The sequence below is a fragment of the Pseudophryne corroboree genome, chromosome 8, assembly GCF_028390025.1.
Source record: "Pseudophryne corroboree isolate aPseCor3 chromosome 8, aPseCor3.hap2, whole genome shotgun sequence".
NCBI lineage: Eukaryota > Metazoa > Chordata > Amphibia > Anura > Myobatrachidae > Pseudophryne > Pseudophryne corroboree.
The window spans coordinates 80,969,706-80,983,795 of NC_086451.1; the positions used below are offsets into that span (position 1 = coordinate 80,969,706).

At 46.5% G+C, this 14,090-nt stretch overlaps 1 protein-coding gene across 4 annotated transcripts in view; it reads left to right on the forward strand.

Annotated features, from left to right (window-relative positions):
* Positions 1 to 14,090, forward strand: part of TSC1 (TSC complex subunit 1) — a 146,066-nt gene that overhangs the window by 49,391 nt on the left and 82,585 nt on the right. For all 4 annotated transcript variants that reach the window (XM_063936750.1, XM_063936751.1, XM_063936753.1 and 1 more), the window contains exons 5-9: positions 2,694 to 2,838; positions 10,094 to 10,248; positions 11,649 to 11,722; positions 12,389 to 12,555; positions 12,774 to 12,880. In XM_063936750.1, the coding sequence (XP_063792820.1) occupies positions 2,694 to 2,838; positions 10,094 to 10,248; positions 11,649 to 11,722; positions 12,389 to 12,555; positions 12,774 to 12,880 (648 nt within the window). The remainder of the gene's footprint in view (positions 1 to 2,693; positions 2,839 to 10,093; positions 10,249 to 11,648; positions 11,723 to 12,388; positions 12,556 to 12,773; positions 12,881 to 14,090) is intronic.

Consider the following 14,090-nt stretch of genomic DNA (forward strand, 5'->3'; position numbering starts at 1 on the left):
TCATTTATGAAGATTCCCTTGTTAGTGGCAGTGTTAGAAAGGAGGTTTAGAACACTGGGGCAGATGTAAGAACATGTGCTATGTTCTTTTTACACATAGCGTACGCTAACTGCCACTTTTACCGCATCATCGCGATGTATGATGCGGCTGACAGCGGGTTCTTAAGGAATGCAGGTAACGCACGCTGCCGGTATGTCTGCGGCGCTGTGCCTTTTCTGAAGTTGAAGGCTCCCCGATGTATGAAGGCTGAAACAGTGACTCACCACTTGTTAAGCCCCCAATATCATTTCGGCAGGTCGGGGCTGGCGGTGCCGTTCTACTGCGGGATCACTATGTTGTTTTTGGTTTTTCAGTGTCCATGTCAATAAAGTTTATTAAAACATTAGTATGTGGCGTGTGCCTCCCTCAATTTGCCGGGCGCATTGAGCGGCCCCTTGCTCAGGATACTAGAGCCAGCTTGCATAAAGCGCCCGCCTCAGTTCCCTCGCTCATCCGTGTACCGGCTGCCTGGAGCGCCCGGAGTCTGTCACCATCCAGCGCGCATGTGCAAACACAGGCGCACGGAGGACGCTGGGCAACAGGCACAATGCGCATGTGCAGGGACACAATGAATGGGGAAGAGAGGGGTGTGACTACATCGCCACCCCTGCACATAACGATTTCTTGAAGGGGCAGGAGCAGCATTCGTACATTAGGGAGAAGAGTAAGTTCATAACAACGCGAAAATTATGTGAAGTGCCAAGTGCACATAAAGACCGTTAGGGTACACTTTCATACATCTGCCTCACTGTGGTGTTCTGACTAGATACCTCCTGGCTGTAAGACTGTCGCATTCTACAGTGCGTTTAGTAATGTCTGTACATTCCCCTCTATACCATCCTAGTCGCACTGTAACTGCTTCAGGCCCATTGAAAATACATTGACCGTGCTCAATTGAGCTTTTCATGCCAGTGACTCCTAAATATGAATCCATATAAACATTTAATTTATTATGTCTATATACAGTGCATCCGGAAAGTATTCACAGCGCTTCACTTTTTCCACATTTTGTTATGTTACAGCCTTATTCCAAACTGGAATAAATTCATTTTCCCCTCAAAATTCTGCACACAATACCCCATAATGACAACGTGAAAAAAAAGTTTTCTGAGACTTTTGCAAATTTGTTGAAGATAAAAAAACTAAGAAATCACGTACATAAGTATTCACAGCCTTTGCCATGAAGCTGAAAATTGAGCTCAGGTACATCCTGTTTCCACTGATCATCCTTGAGATGTTCCTACAGCTTAATTGGTGTCCACCTTTGGTAAATTCAGTTGATTGGACATGATTTGGAAAGGCACACACTGTCTATATAAGGTCCCACACTTGACAGTGTATGAGCACAAAACAAACATGAAGTGAAATGAGTTGTCTGTAGACCTCCGATACAGGATTGTCTCTAGGCACAAATCTGTGGAAGGGTACAGAAAAATATCTGCTGTTTTGAAGGTCCCAATGAGCACAGTGGCCTCCATCATCCATAAATGGAAGAAGTTTGGAACCGCCATGACTCTTCCTAGAGCTGGCTGGCCATCTAAACTGAGCGATTGGGGGAGAAGGGCCCTAGTCAGGGAGGTGACCAAGAACCCGATGGTCACTCTGTCAGAGCTACAGCATTCCTCTGTGGAGAGAGGAGAACCTTCTAGAAGGACAACCATCTCTGCAACAATCCACCAATCAGTAATCAATCTACCTGTATGGTAGAGTGGCCAGACGGAAGTCTCTCCTTAGTAAAAAGCACATGGTAGCCCGTTGCCAAAATGCACCTGAAGGACTCTCAGACCATGAGAAACCAAAACTCTTTGGCGTGATTGCCAGGCGTCATGTTTGGAGGAATTTAGGCACCGCTCGTCACCAGGCCAATACCATCCCTACAGTGAAGCATGATGGTGGCAGCATCATGCTGTGGGGATGGTTTTCAGCGGCAGGAACTGGGATAGAGGGAAAGATGAATGCAGCAATGTACAGAGACATCCTGGATGAAAACCTGCTCCAGATCACTCTTGACCTCAGTCTGGGGTGATGGTTCATCTTTCAGCAGGACAATGACCCTAAGCACACAGCCAAGATATCAAAGGAGTGGCTTCAGGACAACTCTGTAAATGTCCTTGAGTGGCCCAGCCAGAGGCCAGACTTGAATCCGATTGAACATCTCAGGGGAGATCTGAAAATGGCTGTGCAACGACGCTTCCCATCCAACCTGATGGAGCTTGCTGCAAAGAGGAATGGGCAAAACTGGCCAAAGATAGGTGTGCCAAGCTTGTGGTATCATAATCAAAAATAGTTGAGGCTGCAATTGCTGCCAAAGGTGCATCAACAAAGTAGTGAGCAAAGGCTGTGAATACTTATGTACATGTGATTTCTTATTTATTTATTTATTTATTTTTTATAAATTTGCAAAAATCTAAAAAAAAAACTTTTTACACGTTGTCATTTTGGTAGAATTTTGAGGGTAAAAATGAATTTATTCCGTTTTGGAATAAGGCTGCAACATACAAAATGTGAAAAAAAGTGAAGCGCTGTAAATACTTTCCGGATGCACTGTACCTGCTGAGTATGAAAAAGGTCACGGTGCATAAGGTTCTATCATTTATGGGGCTAAAAGTTTTATAGTGTGCCCCCTGTTTTAAACAGTTTGTTCTGCATTACAGACAGACACAGATGTTGTCGTTCTCACCACTGGCGTCCTAGTGTTAATTACCATGCTGCCAATGATCCCACAGTCCGGAAAACAGTATCTGCACGAGTTCTTCGACATATTTGGCCGCCTGTCAGCCTGGTGCTTGAAGAACCCAGGTGAGACTTCAGCTTTTATATCTCCATGTTTTTCTTCATGTGGTGGAGTCTGAATAGTAATTGGGAATATATTCATGGCTATCCCTGTGCAATGTTATATTTTACAAACCAGTAAAAGCATTGTTCTGCAGACTTGTTTTGCCATATATGTGTCCTGTGTGTTCTGCATGTTTGCACACGGCACCCAGCGAGTTCATTTCCAAGACCCTGGCACAGGAATAACATTCTTTACCAGCTAAGTGGCACATTGCCCCTTTCTAAGGTTACTATTGGCAAGTGACTGATCAGACACTGCTGTAGTATGTTAATAGTACTGTAAACACAAAACCGCACTAGATGTAGCAGGCAGACCCTTTTCTGCAATCCAAATTTTATATATATTTTTTGCAATCCTTATTTAGGCACGAGAACATATAGGGCCAACACTAGATGGCGCCCCGATGTAGCAGTTCAATTGTTGTGCCGTTCGGGCGCTCGTTAGCCATGGCAGACATATTTTTTTCTTGCAGCCCTTCTGAGGAGCAACAAAAAAAATGTGCGCTAAGTGGGTAGTTTGTGCATCCAAACTGGAATTTGGCCAAACCAGGACTTTAGACTTGTTTAGGCGTTTTACGTGGCTAAACCCTGTCTGTTTGGACGCGATATGCATGGACGCAAAAACAATTGATTCCTGACTGTTTTTTTGGGCATCGAAACAGCCCGTATTAGATGTAAAAAGTAGACGACGAAAGCAATGAATAACCACTTGCCTGGCATGGTCGCATAAGATGCGACCACACCAGGCAGTGCACCATGGTTGCACAGTCAGATAAACTGTGTTAGCAGCGGCAGGGAAGGAAAACTTCCCTCCGCTGCCGCTGTCAGAGAGACCGGAAGGTCCTTCTGCCTTCCAGCACCCAGCCCCCAGTGTTGCCATGCAGCTGATCATTACTGATAGGTCAGCACAGTAGGATCCCCCCACCCAGCGGCTGAAGACAATAGCAGCCAGTGGGAAAGTGTAAGCCACCCCCAGTCCCCCCCTTCCTGTGTACCTGGCAGCTGTCCAGCTCTAAAGACTAAAGTCACAATGTTCCGATGGTCGCAATGTCCCCGATCAATGTTTTGATGATTGAAAAAATTATATATATTTCTCTAGCATCCATTTAAGGGATATTGGGAGAGTGCGAAGGGTATAGACGGGGTCCAAAGGAGCCAGTGCACTAAAAAATTGTCTTCACTGGGTGTGCTGGCTCATCTCCTTTATTCCCCCCCCCCCCTTCCCCCCACAGGCAGTTTAGAAAAAAGTGTCGGGGATCAGCGTTTAGTGGCATCACACTTACCAGCGCAGGCCTCCGGAGGTCAGGGCCCCAGTCTGCGGCTGCATGAATTCTCTGTCCGCGGGCACGGTGCCCGTTGTCGTTGTGTACCCCTGAAGTCCATCTAGTGTATATCCACCATCTCTGCAGCATGGGCGCCGCCATGACACTTGCGGTCAGCTGACCTGCAAACACCCAATCCTGCGCTGTGTCTGCACACACGATTCAAGCATCCAATGCCTGCTGACCAGGGGGTATAAATCCAGAACATCGGCTCAGTCTCATTGCCTTCAACAATGCGTCACATTCAGTGCACAGCGTCTCCTGGCTCCCGTCTCCTGTCTCCAGTGATTTCCTATCTCCAGTGTCTCCGTGGAACTACAGGCTCCAGCCATCCAGCACTGCTACAACTCCTTCCACAGTTAGCTTCCACTTCTACATGCAGTAAGAGACTCTCTCCAGGTGCTGCTTAACCATTCTCACCTGTGTGTTGTTAATCTGCATCCAGCACTTAAAAACAACCAGCTTGTATATTACCAACTGTCTCCTGCTATAGCCTTGCTTGGTATGTCCACTGACTGTGTGAACCTATTGCTGTCCGTTTCCAGACCGATTACCTGAGTTACTTATTTCCTGTATTTACTGTCATTGGTTGCATTACTTACCAACTGTATATTGACTCTGTTTCTCTCATATATGTCATTTCTCGGACGTCCTAGTGGATGCTGGGAACTCCGTAAGGACCATGGGGAATAGCGGCTCCGCAGGAGTCTGGGCACAAAAGTAAAGCTTTAGGACTACCTGGTGTGCACTGGCTCCTCCCCCTATGACCCTCCTCCAAGCCTCAGTTAGATTTTTGTGCCCGACCGAGCAGGGTGCAATCTAGGAGGCTCTCCTGAGCTTCTTAGGAAAAGTTTAGTTTTAGGTTATTGGCAACGTACCCTTTCCCGCCAGAGGATAGGGCACGTTGGGAAACACCCCCTAAGGTAGAAAAGCGCTCACACGCTTGTCCAAACAGGTGGCACTGCCGTCTCCTGATACGGCCGCCCTTAAGGATCCTGCTGACAGAAAGCAGGAGACTATCCTAAAATGTATATACACACATACTGGTATTATACTGCGACCAGCGATCGCCTCAGCCTGGATGTGCAGTGCTGGGGTGGCTTGGTCTGACTCCCTGACTGGAAATATCGATACCCTTGATAGGGACAGTATATTACGGACTGTAGAACATTTAAAAGATGCATGCGTGATCCACAGAGGGATATTTGCCGACTGGCATCAAGAGTCAGTGCGCTGTCCATATCCGCCAGAAGAGGTTTATGGACGCGGCAGTGGTCAGGTGATGCCGATTCTAAAAGGCATATGGAAGTATTGCCTTATTAAAGGGGAGGAGTTATTTGGGGTAGGTCTATCAGACCTAGTGTCCACAGCAACTGCTGGGAAATCCACGTTTGTACCCCAGGTAGCCTCTCAGCATAGGAAGACGCCATATTATCAGGCGCAGTCCATTTCGGCCCCATAAGGGCAAGCCAAAAGGCTCCTCAATTCTGCCCCGTGGCAGAGGGAGAGGAAAAAGGCTGCAACAAACAGCCAGTTCCCAGGAACAGAAGTCCTCCCCCACTTCCGCCAAGTCCTCAGCATGACGCGGGGGCTCTACAAGCGGACTCAGATACAGTGGGGCCCCGTCTCAAAAATTTCAGCGCACAGTGGGCTCGCTCACAGGTGGACTCCTGGATCCTTCAGGTAGGATCTCAGGGGTACAAATTGGAATTCAAGACGTCTCCCCCTCGCCATTTCCTAAAGTCTGCCTTACCGACGACTCCCTCCGATAGGGAGGCGGTATTAGAAGCTATTCACAAGCTGTATTCCCAGCAGGTGATAATCAAGGTACCCCTCCTGCAACAAGGAAAGGGGTATTATTCCACGCTATTGTGGTACCGAAGCCGGACGGCTCGGTGAGACCCATTTTAAATCTAAAGTCATTGAACACTTACAATGGTGTCTCTGGACATCAAGGATGCTTCCCTCCATGTCCCAATTTACCCTTCTCACCAAGGGTATCTCAGGTTTGTGGTACAGAACTGCCACTATCAGTTTCAGACGCTGCCGTTTGGATTGTCCACGGCACCCCGGGTCTTTACCAAAGTAATGGCCGAAATGATGATACTACTTCGAAGGAAGGGAGTTTTAATTATCCCTTACTTGGACGATCTCCTGATAAGGGCAAGATCCAGGGAACAGTTGGTAGTCGGGGTAGCACTATCTCAAGTAGTGTTGCGGCAGCACGGTTGGATTTTCAATATTCCAAAATCGCAGCTGATCCCGACGACACGTCTTCTATTCCTAGGGATGATCCTGGACACAGTCCAGAAAAAGGTGTTTCTCCCGGAGGAGAAAGCCAGGGAGTTATCCGAGCTAGTCAGAAACCTCCTAAAACCAGGCCAAGTGTCAGTGCATCAATGCACAGGGGTCCTGGGAGAAATGGTGGCTTCCTACGAAGCAATCCCATTCGGCAGATTCCACGCAAGAACTTTCCAGTGGGACCTGCTGGACAAATGGTCCGGATCGCATCTTCAGATGCATCAGCGGATAACCCTGTCACCAAAGACAAGGGTGTCTCTCCTGTGGTGGTTGCAGAGTGCTCATCTTCTAGAGGGCCGCAGATTCGGCATTCAGGACTGGGTCCTGGTGACCACGGATGCCAGCCTGCGAGGCTGGGGAACAGTCACACAGGGAAGAAATTTCCAGGGCTTGTGGTCAAGCCTGGAGACATCACTTCACATAAATATCCTGGAGCTAAGGGCCATTTACAATGCTCTAAGCCTAGCAAGACCGCTGCTTCAAGGTCAGCCGGTGCTGATCCAGTCAGATAACATCACGGCAGTCGCCCACGTAAACAGACAGGGCGGCACAAGAAGCAGGAGGGCAATGGCAGAAGCTGCAAGGATTCTTCGCTGGGCGCAAAATCATGTGATAGCACTGTCAGCAGTGTTCATTCCGGGAGTGGACAACTGGGAAGCAGACTTCCTCAGCAGGCACGACCTCCACCAGGGAGAGTGGGGACTTCACCCAGAAGTCTTCCACATGATTGTGAACCGTTGGGAAAAACCAAAGGTGGACATGATGGCGTCCCGCCTCAACAAAAAACTAGACAGGTATTGCGCCAGGTCAAGGGACCCTCAGGCAATAGCTGTGGACGCTCTGGTAACACCGTGGGTGTACCAGTCAGTGTATGTGTTCCCTCCTCTGCCTCTCATACCCAAGGTACTGAGAATTATAAGACGGAGAGTAAGAACTATACTCGTGGCTCCGGATTGGCCAAGAAGGACTTGGTACCCGGAACTTCAAGAGATGCTCACAGAGGACCCGTGGCCTCTACCTCTAAGAAGGGACCTGCTCCAGCAAGGACCCTGTCTGTTCCAAGACTTACCGCGGCTGCGTTTGACGGCATGGCGGTTGAACGCCGGATCCTGAAGGAAAAAGGCATTCCGGATGAAGTCATCCCTACCCTGATCAAAGCCAGGAAGGATGTAACCGCAAAGCATTATCACCGCATTTGGCGTAAATATGTTGCGTGGTGCGAGGCCAGGAAGGCCCCTACAGAGGAATTTCAACTGGTCGATTCCTACATTTCCTGCAAACAGGAGTGTCTATGGGCCTAAAATTGGGGTCCATTAAGGTTCAAATTTCGGCCCTGTCGATTTTCTTCCAGAAAGAACTGGCTTCAGTTCCTGAAGTTCAGACGTTTGTCAAGGGGGTGCTGCATATACAGCCTCCTTTTGTGCCTCCAGTGGCACCTTTGGGATCTCAATGTAGTTTTGGGGTTCCTCAAATCACATTGGTTTGAACCACTTAAATCTGTGGATTTAAAACATCTCACATGGAAAGTGGTCATGCTGTTGGCCCTGGCTTGGGCCAGGCGCGTGTCAGAATTTGGCGGCTTTATCCTGTAAAAGCCCTTATCTGATTTTCCATTCGGACAGGGCGGAATTGAGGACTCGTCCTCAGTTTCTCCCTAAGGTGGTGTCAGCGTTTCACCTGAACCAGCCTATTGTGGTGCCTGCGGCTACTAGGGACTTGGAGGACTCCAAGTTGCTGGACGTTGTCAGGGCCCTGAAAATATATGTTTCCAGGACGGCTGGAGTCAGAAAATCTGACTCGCTGTTTATCCTGTAGGCACCCAACAAGCTGGGTGCTCCTGCTTCTAAGCAGACGATTGCTCGTTGGATTTGTAGTACAATTCAGCTTGCACATTCTGTGGCAGGCCTGCCACAGCCAAAATCTGTAAAAGCCCATTCCACAAGGAAGGTGGGCTCAGCTTGGGCGGCTGCCCGAGGGGTCTCGGCTTTACAACTTTGCCGAGCAGCTACTTGGTCAGGGGCAAACACGTTTGCTAAATTCTACAAATTTGATACCCTGGCTGAGGAGGACCTGGAGTTCTCTCATTCGGTGCTGCAGAGTCATCCGCACTCTCCCGCCCGTTTGGGAGCTTTGGTATAATCCCCATGGTCCTTACGGAGTTCCCAGCATCCACTAGGACGTCAGAGAAAATAAGAATTTACTTACCGATAATTCTATTTCTCGTAGTCCGTAGTGGATGCTGGGCGCCCATCCCAAGTGCGGATTGTCTGCAATACTTGTACATAGTTATTGTAAACTAAATCGGGTTATTGTTGTTGTGAGCCATCTTTCCAGAGGCTCCTCTGTTATCATGCTGTTAACTGGGTTCAGATCACAAGTTGTACGGTGTGATTGGTGTGGCTGGTATGAGTCTTACCCGGGATTCAAAATCCTTCCTTATTGTGTACGCTCGTCCGGGCACAGTATCCTAACTGAGGCTTGGAGGAGGGTCATAGGGGGAGGAGCCAGTGCACACCAGGTAGTCCTAAAGCTTTACTTTTGTGCCCAGACTCCTGCGGAGCCGCTATTCCCCATGGTCCTTACGGAGTTCCCAGCATCCACTACGGACTACGAGAAATAGAATTATCGGTAAGTAAATTCTTATTTTCTCCTTCGGGCACTGTTTTACCTATATAGAATCTATGACAAGTGATTTTGTAAATACAATTCTCATATATTTAATGAACACAGTATAAACAAATACAGGAAATTTCTTTCCCTGATTTAAAACATCAATCAGCCTTGTTGCCAGTCTCTAAACCATAATTCATTACTTATATGGGCACGCATTATGCCATGAAAAGTTCTTGTGACCGGTCATTTTACAAAGAGGATCCTTCTGTATTATGCAGATGATTTATAGACATCCAGTCTCTTGGATGAATAGTTACCGATTTCCTTGTAGATTTGGCCGGGTATCCCACCTAGCGAGGGTCCAGTGTGTATTTCCGATCCTACGCAAGGCAATGGTGGTTCTCCCTTTGTTAATGTCCACGGAACTCAACTGGAAATCTCCAAAAGTGGAATGTCTGCAAGGCGTCCTGTGAGGTGACCTTATGGTGCACAGGGTCAGAGATTGGCACCCTTACGCGTTTTGCTGGCACTTAGCAGCTTTGTCAAAAAAAGCAACCCAAGCAACAGCACTGTATGTCCACTCAATAGTGCGGATTAGAGCCACAGTCAGTAGGCGCCCCAATAGGCAGCCCATCGGCTGCAGCGTCTTCATAAATTATTTAGCGGTAGTGAGATAACATAGACGGGTCATGTTTCCTCTGTGAATGCATATCTTTTATTTGGGGGAGAGGGGGTGTTACTTGTGTTATATAGCGCAGTAGTTACTGTACTAGGAAACGCACAGTGACAGCAAGTAGTTTATTAAGTGGTTCTAAACGGAGGTCTTGACTGGAGCTGCATAGGCTATTTTTTGTCAGAGAGGCCTTGATACGGTACACCATGTTCTGTTTAATGATTAGTTTCTACTATAACTGTGCCACCCCCTTGGTATTTGAGGGGCGTGCATGTGGATTAATTGGCACATCTGTTTTTGCTTTTGGCAGGTCACGTAGCAGAGACTTGCCTCGTCCATCTCCATGCCAGTGTGTACGCCCTCTTCCACCGCCTCTATGGGATGTATCCGTGTAACTTTGTTTCCTTCCTGCGCTCTCATTATAGCATGAAGGAGAACCTGGAGACCTTTGAAGAGATAGTAAAGGTAAAAAGGACATCTGGTTCAATGTGCAACTTGCTTCTTTCAAGAAGGTGGAAAAGCAGAAGGTTGCCAGTCATACAAACTTATGTTGGCAGTTTTGTAAATAACTGTGATTGGTGACACTGCAAATACAAAGTTGAAGGTTAATTCTCCAAAGAACTAAAAAATAAATAAATAAAAGGATATGTTAAAATCTAAATATCAAAGAATAGTTACCTTGGTCCCCGATAGTTGTAACACACCACACTCCTCTACATTTACTGCACTGCCTCTTTTAATAAGGCCTAGGGCATGGTCTGCTCCTACAAGCTTCCCTATCAGCAGAAATCGAAGGGAGTGGGTGTGATGTGTGGCCCTTAAAACCAGATGGTATTGGGGTTTTTTTTCAACTCCACTCCTCAGGTACCCCTAACAGGTCATGTTTGCAAGATTTCTATCTGCTAAATCAAGTGGGATAATTACTGACCTAGCAAAGTAGATTAAGGGGGAATTCAATTATCCGTTGTAAATTACTGTGGCTTTTTGATCCCCGGGGGTAATTCAGTTGTCCCCAATAGCTGGTATTATCGGGGATTTTCCTTTTACCTGCCCAAAGGCAGGCGAAACAAAATCCCTGATAACTGCCTCTTTTTTGCGGATGTGAATGCGAAAACACATGGATCCGGGAACTTATCCAGAATCTGTATGCTTTCATGTGAAAAATGGAAGAAGTAAAAATGGGAGGTAATTGAATTACCTGGGGGAAAAAAAAAATTGTGTTAAAGTACCGTTTTTACCACACAACTTATCTGGAACAATTATATCAACAACCCCCCTCACCCACTAACCTGGCTATGCATTATTAAAGTAATCCACAAAATGTGATTTAAACTACTGCTAGTTCCCCAGGTGTACGGCATCTGCAAATCACTTGGGTTGGCACTGAACAATATTTTTTTCACCCCGCCTTTTTATTGTAAATGTACATTCTGATCCATGAAGGTTGACTTTGTGTATGTAGTGTAAATTTCTGATTATTTCTAAATAAACGTTTCAAATGCCAGCGTTAATATATGCTGCGGACGCATGTCGCATCTTATTACCATATACAATAAAAGTGCGCTGTACATCGCAAACACTACATCCCTTAAGAGAAAGCAAGTACATGGACACATTATTGGCTGAAGTCCAACGCTCAGATATGTATATATTTGATATTAAAAGGGTATGCATACAATATAACACATGTACAGTATATATAAGGTTACAGAGTTACAATTATACAAGAAGTAGCTGTAGTTACTTTATACAGAGCAATAGAAATGTTTTAGGAGATAGCAATAATATCTTCCATCTAAAGAGATGGCTGTTATTAATTCTGTTTCATTTACATTTTTCTCCCCTAATTCAACATGTTTCTCTAGCCAATGATGGAACATGTGCGAATCCATCCGGAGCTGGTTACTGGTTCCAAAGATCATGAACTAGACCCAAGCAGGTACTTATTTGTGTTTTTATTTGTTAGCTCTGTTCTTAGCTGGTGGGCAACCTAGTGGATCACCAACTGGTTGGCAGAGCGTCATGAGTTGTTTGGCAGTCTGTGGATGGCTACTTAGGAAATCCGCAATAGAGAATGAGACGGAAATGTATAGAAACAAAGGGTTGTGGTGCTTACCCCATTCCAAGTAATTCTTTATCAACCCCTTTTACTAGCATTTTGCATCTAGAACCGTTTTGTACAAAGACAAATAATTGTGAAATGTTACGTGTCCTTGTCTATAGGAGATGCTACTTTGCAATTGAACATGATGTGTAAATTGTCTCATTACTGTGCTTCTTTGGCCATTCATAGTGGCATAACAAACACATCACATTTTTTTTTTTTTACCATGTTAAGTGTCTTATGAACCACCAATGAGACGCTGAACATCGATTAAATCTCATATCTGTCAGTAGTGAATTGTTTTTTTGCCCCTGTTTCAGCAGGGGCCAACAAGCCCATTCTTTTATATAGGTTGCAGTTACTTGGTTAACTTGGGTCCATAGGATTGGTTGTCTGATGGAAAGTCATGGATCACATAACATAGTTCTATTACGTATACCTTTTGTCTATAGAACCTTGGTATCTAGAATTCAAATCCTGCCTCAACTTTGTTTGCTGTAGGTGGAAGAGGTTGGAAACTCATGACATTGTTGTCGAATGTGCCAAAATCTCTCTGGACCCTAATGAAGCCTCCTATGAAGAAGGATATTCTCCCCTTTCTACCCGCCTCCGGCAAAGGCAACAGGACACTGCTCCTAGCCCTTTCGCTGAGATCTGTAGCAACTATGGTATGTAGCTGGCATGTCCTGTATATATGCACTGGGATGCAGCAGATTACGTACAGGTCTGTTACTCTTGTTCTCGGTTGATACTCTCAGGACTGACTGTGCCGCAGCTCTATAATGAGGAAGTATGGGTTCCCAGAGCGTCCCATGGATCCTTGATCTATATATCAGAAAAGAGTTTTGACTTTTTCAGTTTCTAACTTAATTCTTTTCTTGTTTAGGAAGCAACGCCTCCACGCCCTTTTCCACTCCTAGACAGTGTGCCCAGGGGCCTATTCTGCACTATATCGGTGTCCAGACTCTCTTTGTGCAGGCAGAGATACCGCAGGTAAGCCATGCTCACGGAAAGCTGCTATTGAATATGTGGAGTGGAGCGAATGTAGTTGGGAGCTAAAAGTAGGATTTGGATGACATCTGTATCTGGGGGTTCCCTAGCTGGATCGGCGCCACCTCGTTGCTGGGCTTTTCCTCACTGACTAAGCCCTTCAGAAACACACAGATGGCGGGTGGGGGGCTTGCAATTTTGTCTCTCCTTCTGTTTCCCTGGGTTTATAAGCTTGTTTCTACATCCATATTCTCCTGCGTTCACTTGAATGTCATTGCAGGATTAATATTTTCTTTCGGATTGTGATTGTGTGCTGCAACTGTCACTTCTTCACTTCTGTTAGGGGGTAATTCCAGAACAAATTTTTGTTGGATGGCATATTTTTGTTATACTTATTCATATTTTACCTCAACATTACCTAATGGACAGTTGGGTGTTTTTGCTGTATGTGAAGCTGAGGAACTGTTTCCCTGCACTGCTGCATATGGTGCCATGGATCCAGCAGAACCAGAATAGGCTACAGCTTGACCCAGTCTCTTTCTCCGGTAACAGCTTGCCACATGTCCTCAGTCTGATCTATGGGAACCTCCATTTTGCACCCTCTGACACAAAAAGGAGGCATGTCATCCAAGGATCCTTGTGCTCCATGCACTGAGACTGGAGGGAGGTAGATTCACTGGAAAAATGACTTCACAGAAAGGGTAGTGGACAAGTGGCATAGCCTCTCATCAGAGGTGGTAGAGGCTAATACAGTAGAGCAATTGAAACATGCTTGGGATAGACATAAGGATATCCACTGTGGAAACCGGGGGTAATTCAGATCTGATTGTTGCTGTGCGTTTTCGCACAGCGGGCGATCAGGTCATAACAGCGCATGCGTATGCACCGCAATGCGCACGTGCGTCGGACAACAACGGGGATCGCTGGTCCGCGACGGGATGGTGCGATAAATCCAATCGCACGGGCGTTCGCAAGGTGATTGACAGGAAGAGGCCGTTTGTGGGTGGCAACTGAGCATTTACATGGAGTGTCCGGAAAAAAGGCAGGCGTGCCAAAAGCGTTTTCAGGGAGGGTGTCTGACTATCGCTTCGGCCCCAATCAGACTGCATCTATCGCACTGGTGGAGTAAGTCCTGGGCTGCTCACACACTGCACAAAAAGAATTTTAGCAGCTCGGCGTACACATAGGATCGCACACTTGCACAGCGAAAATA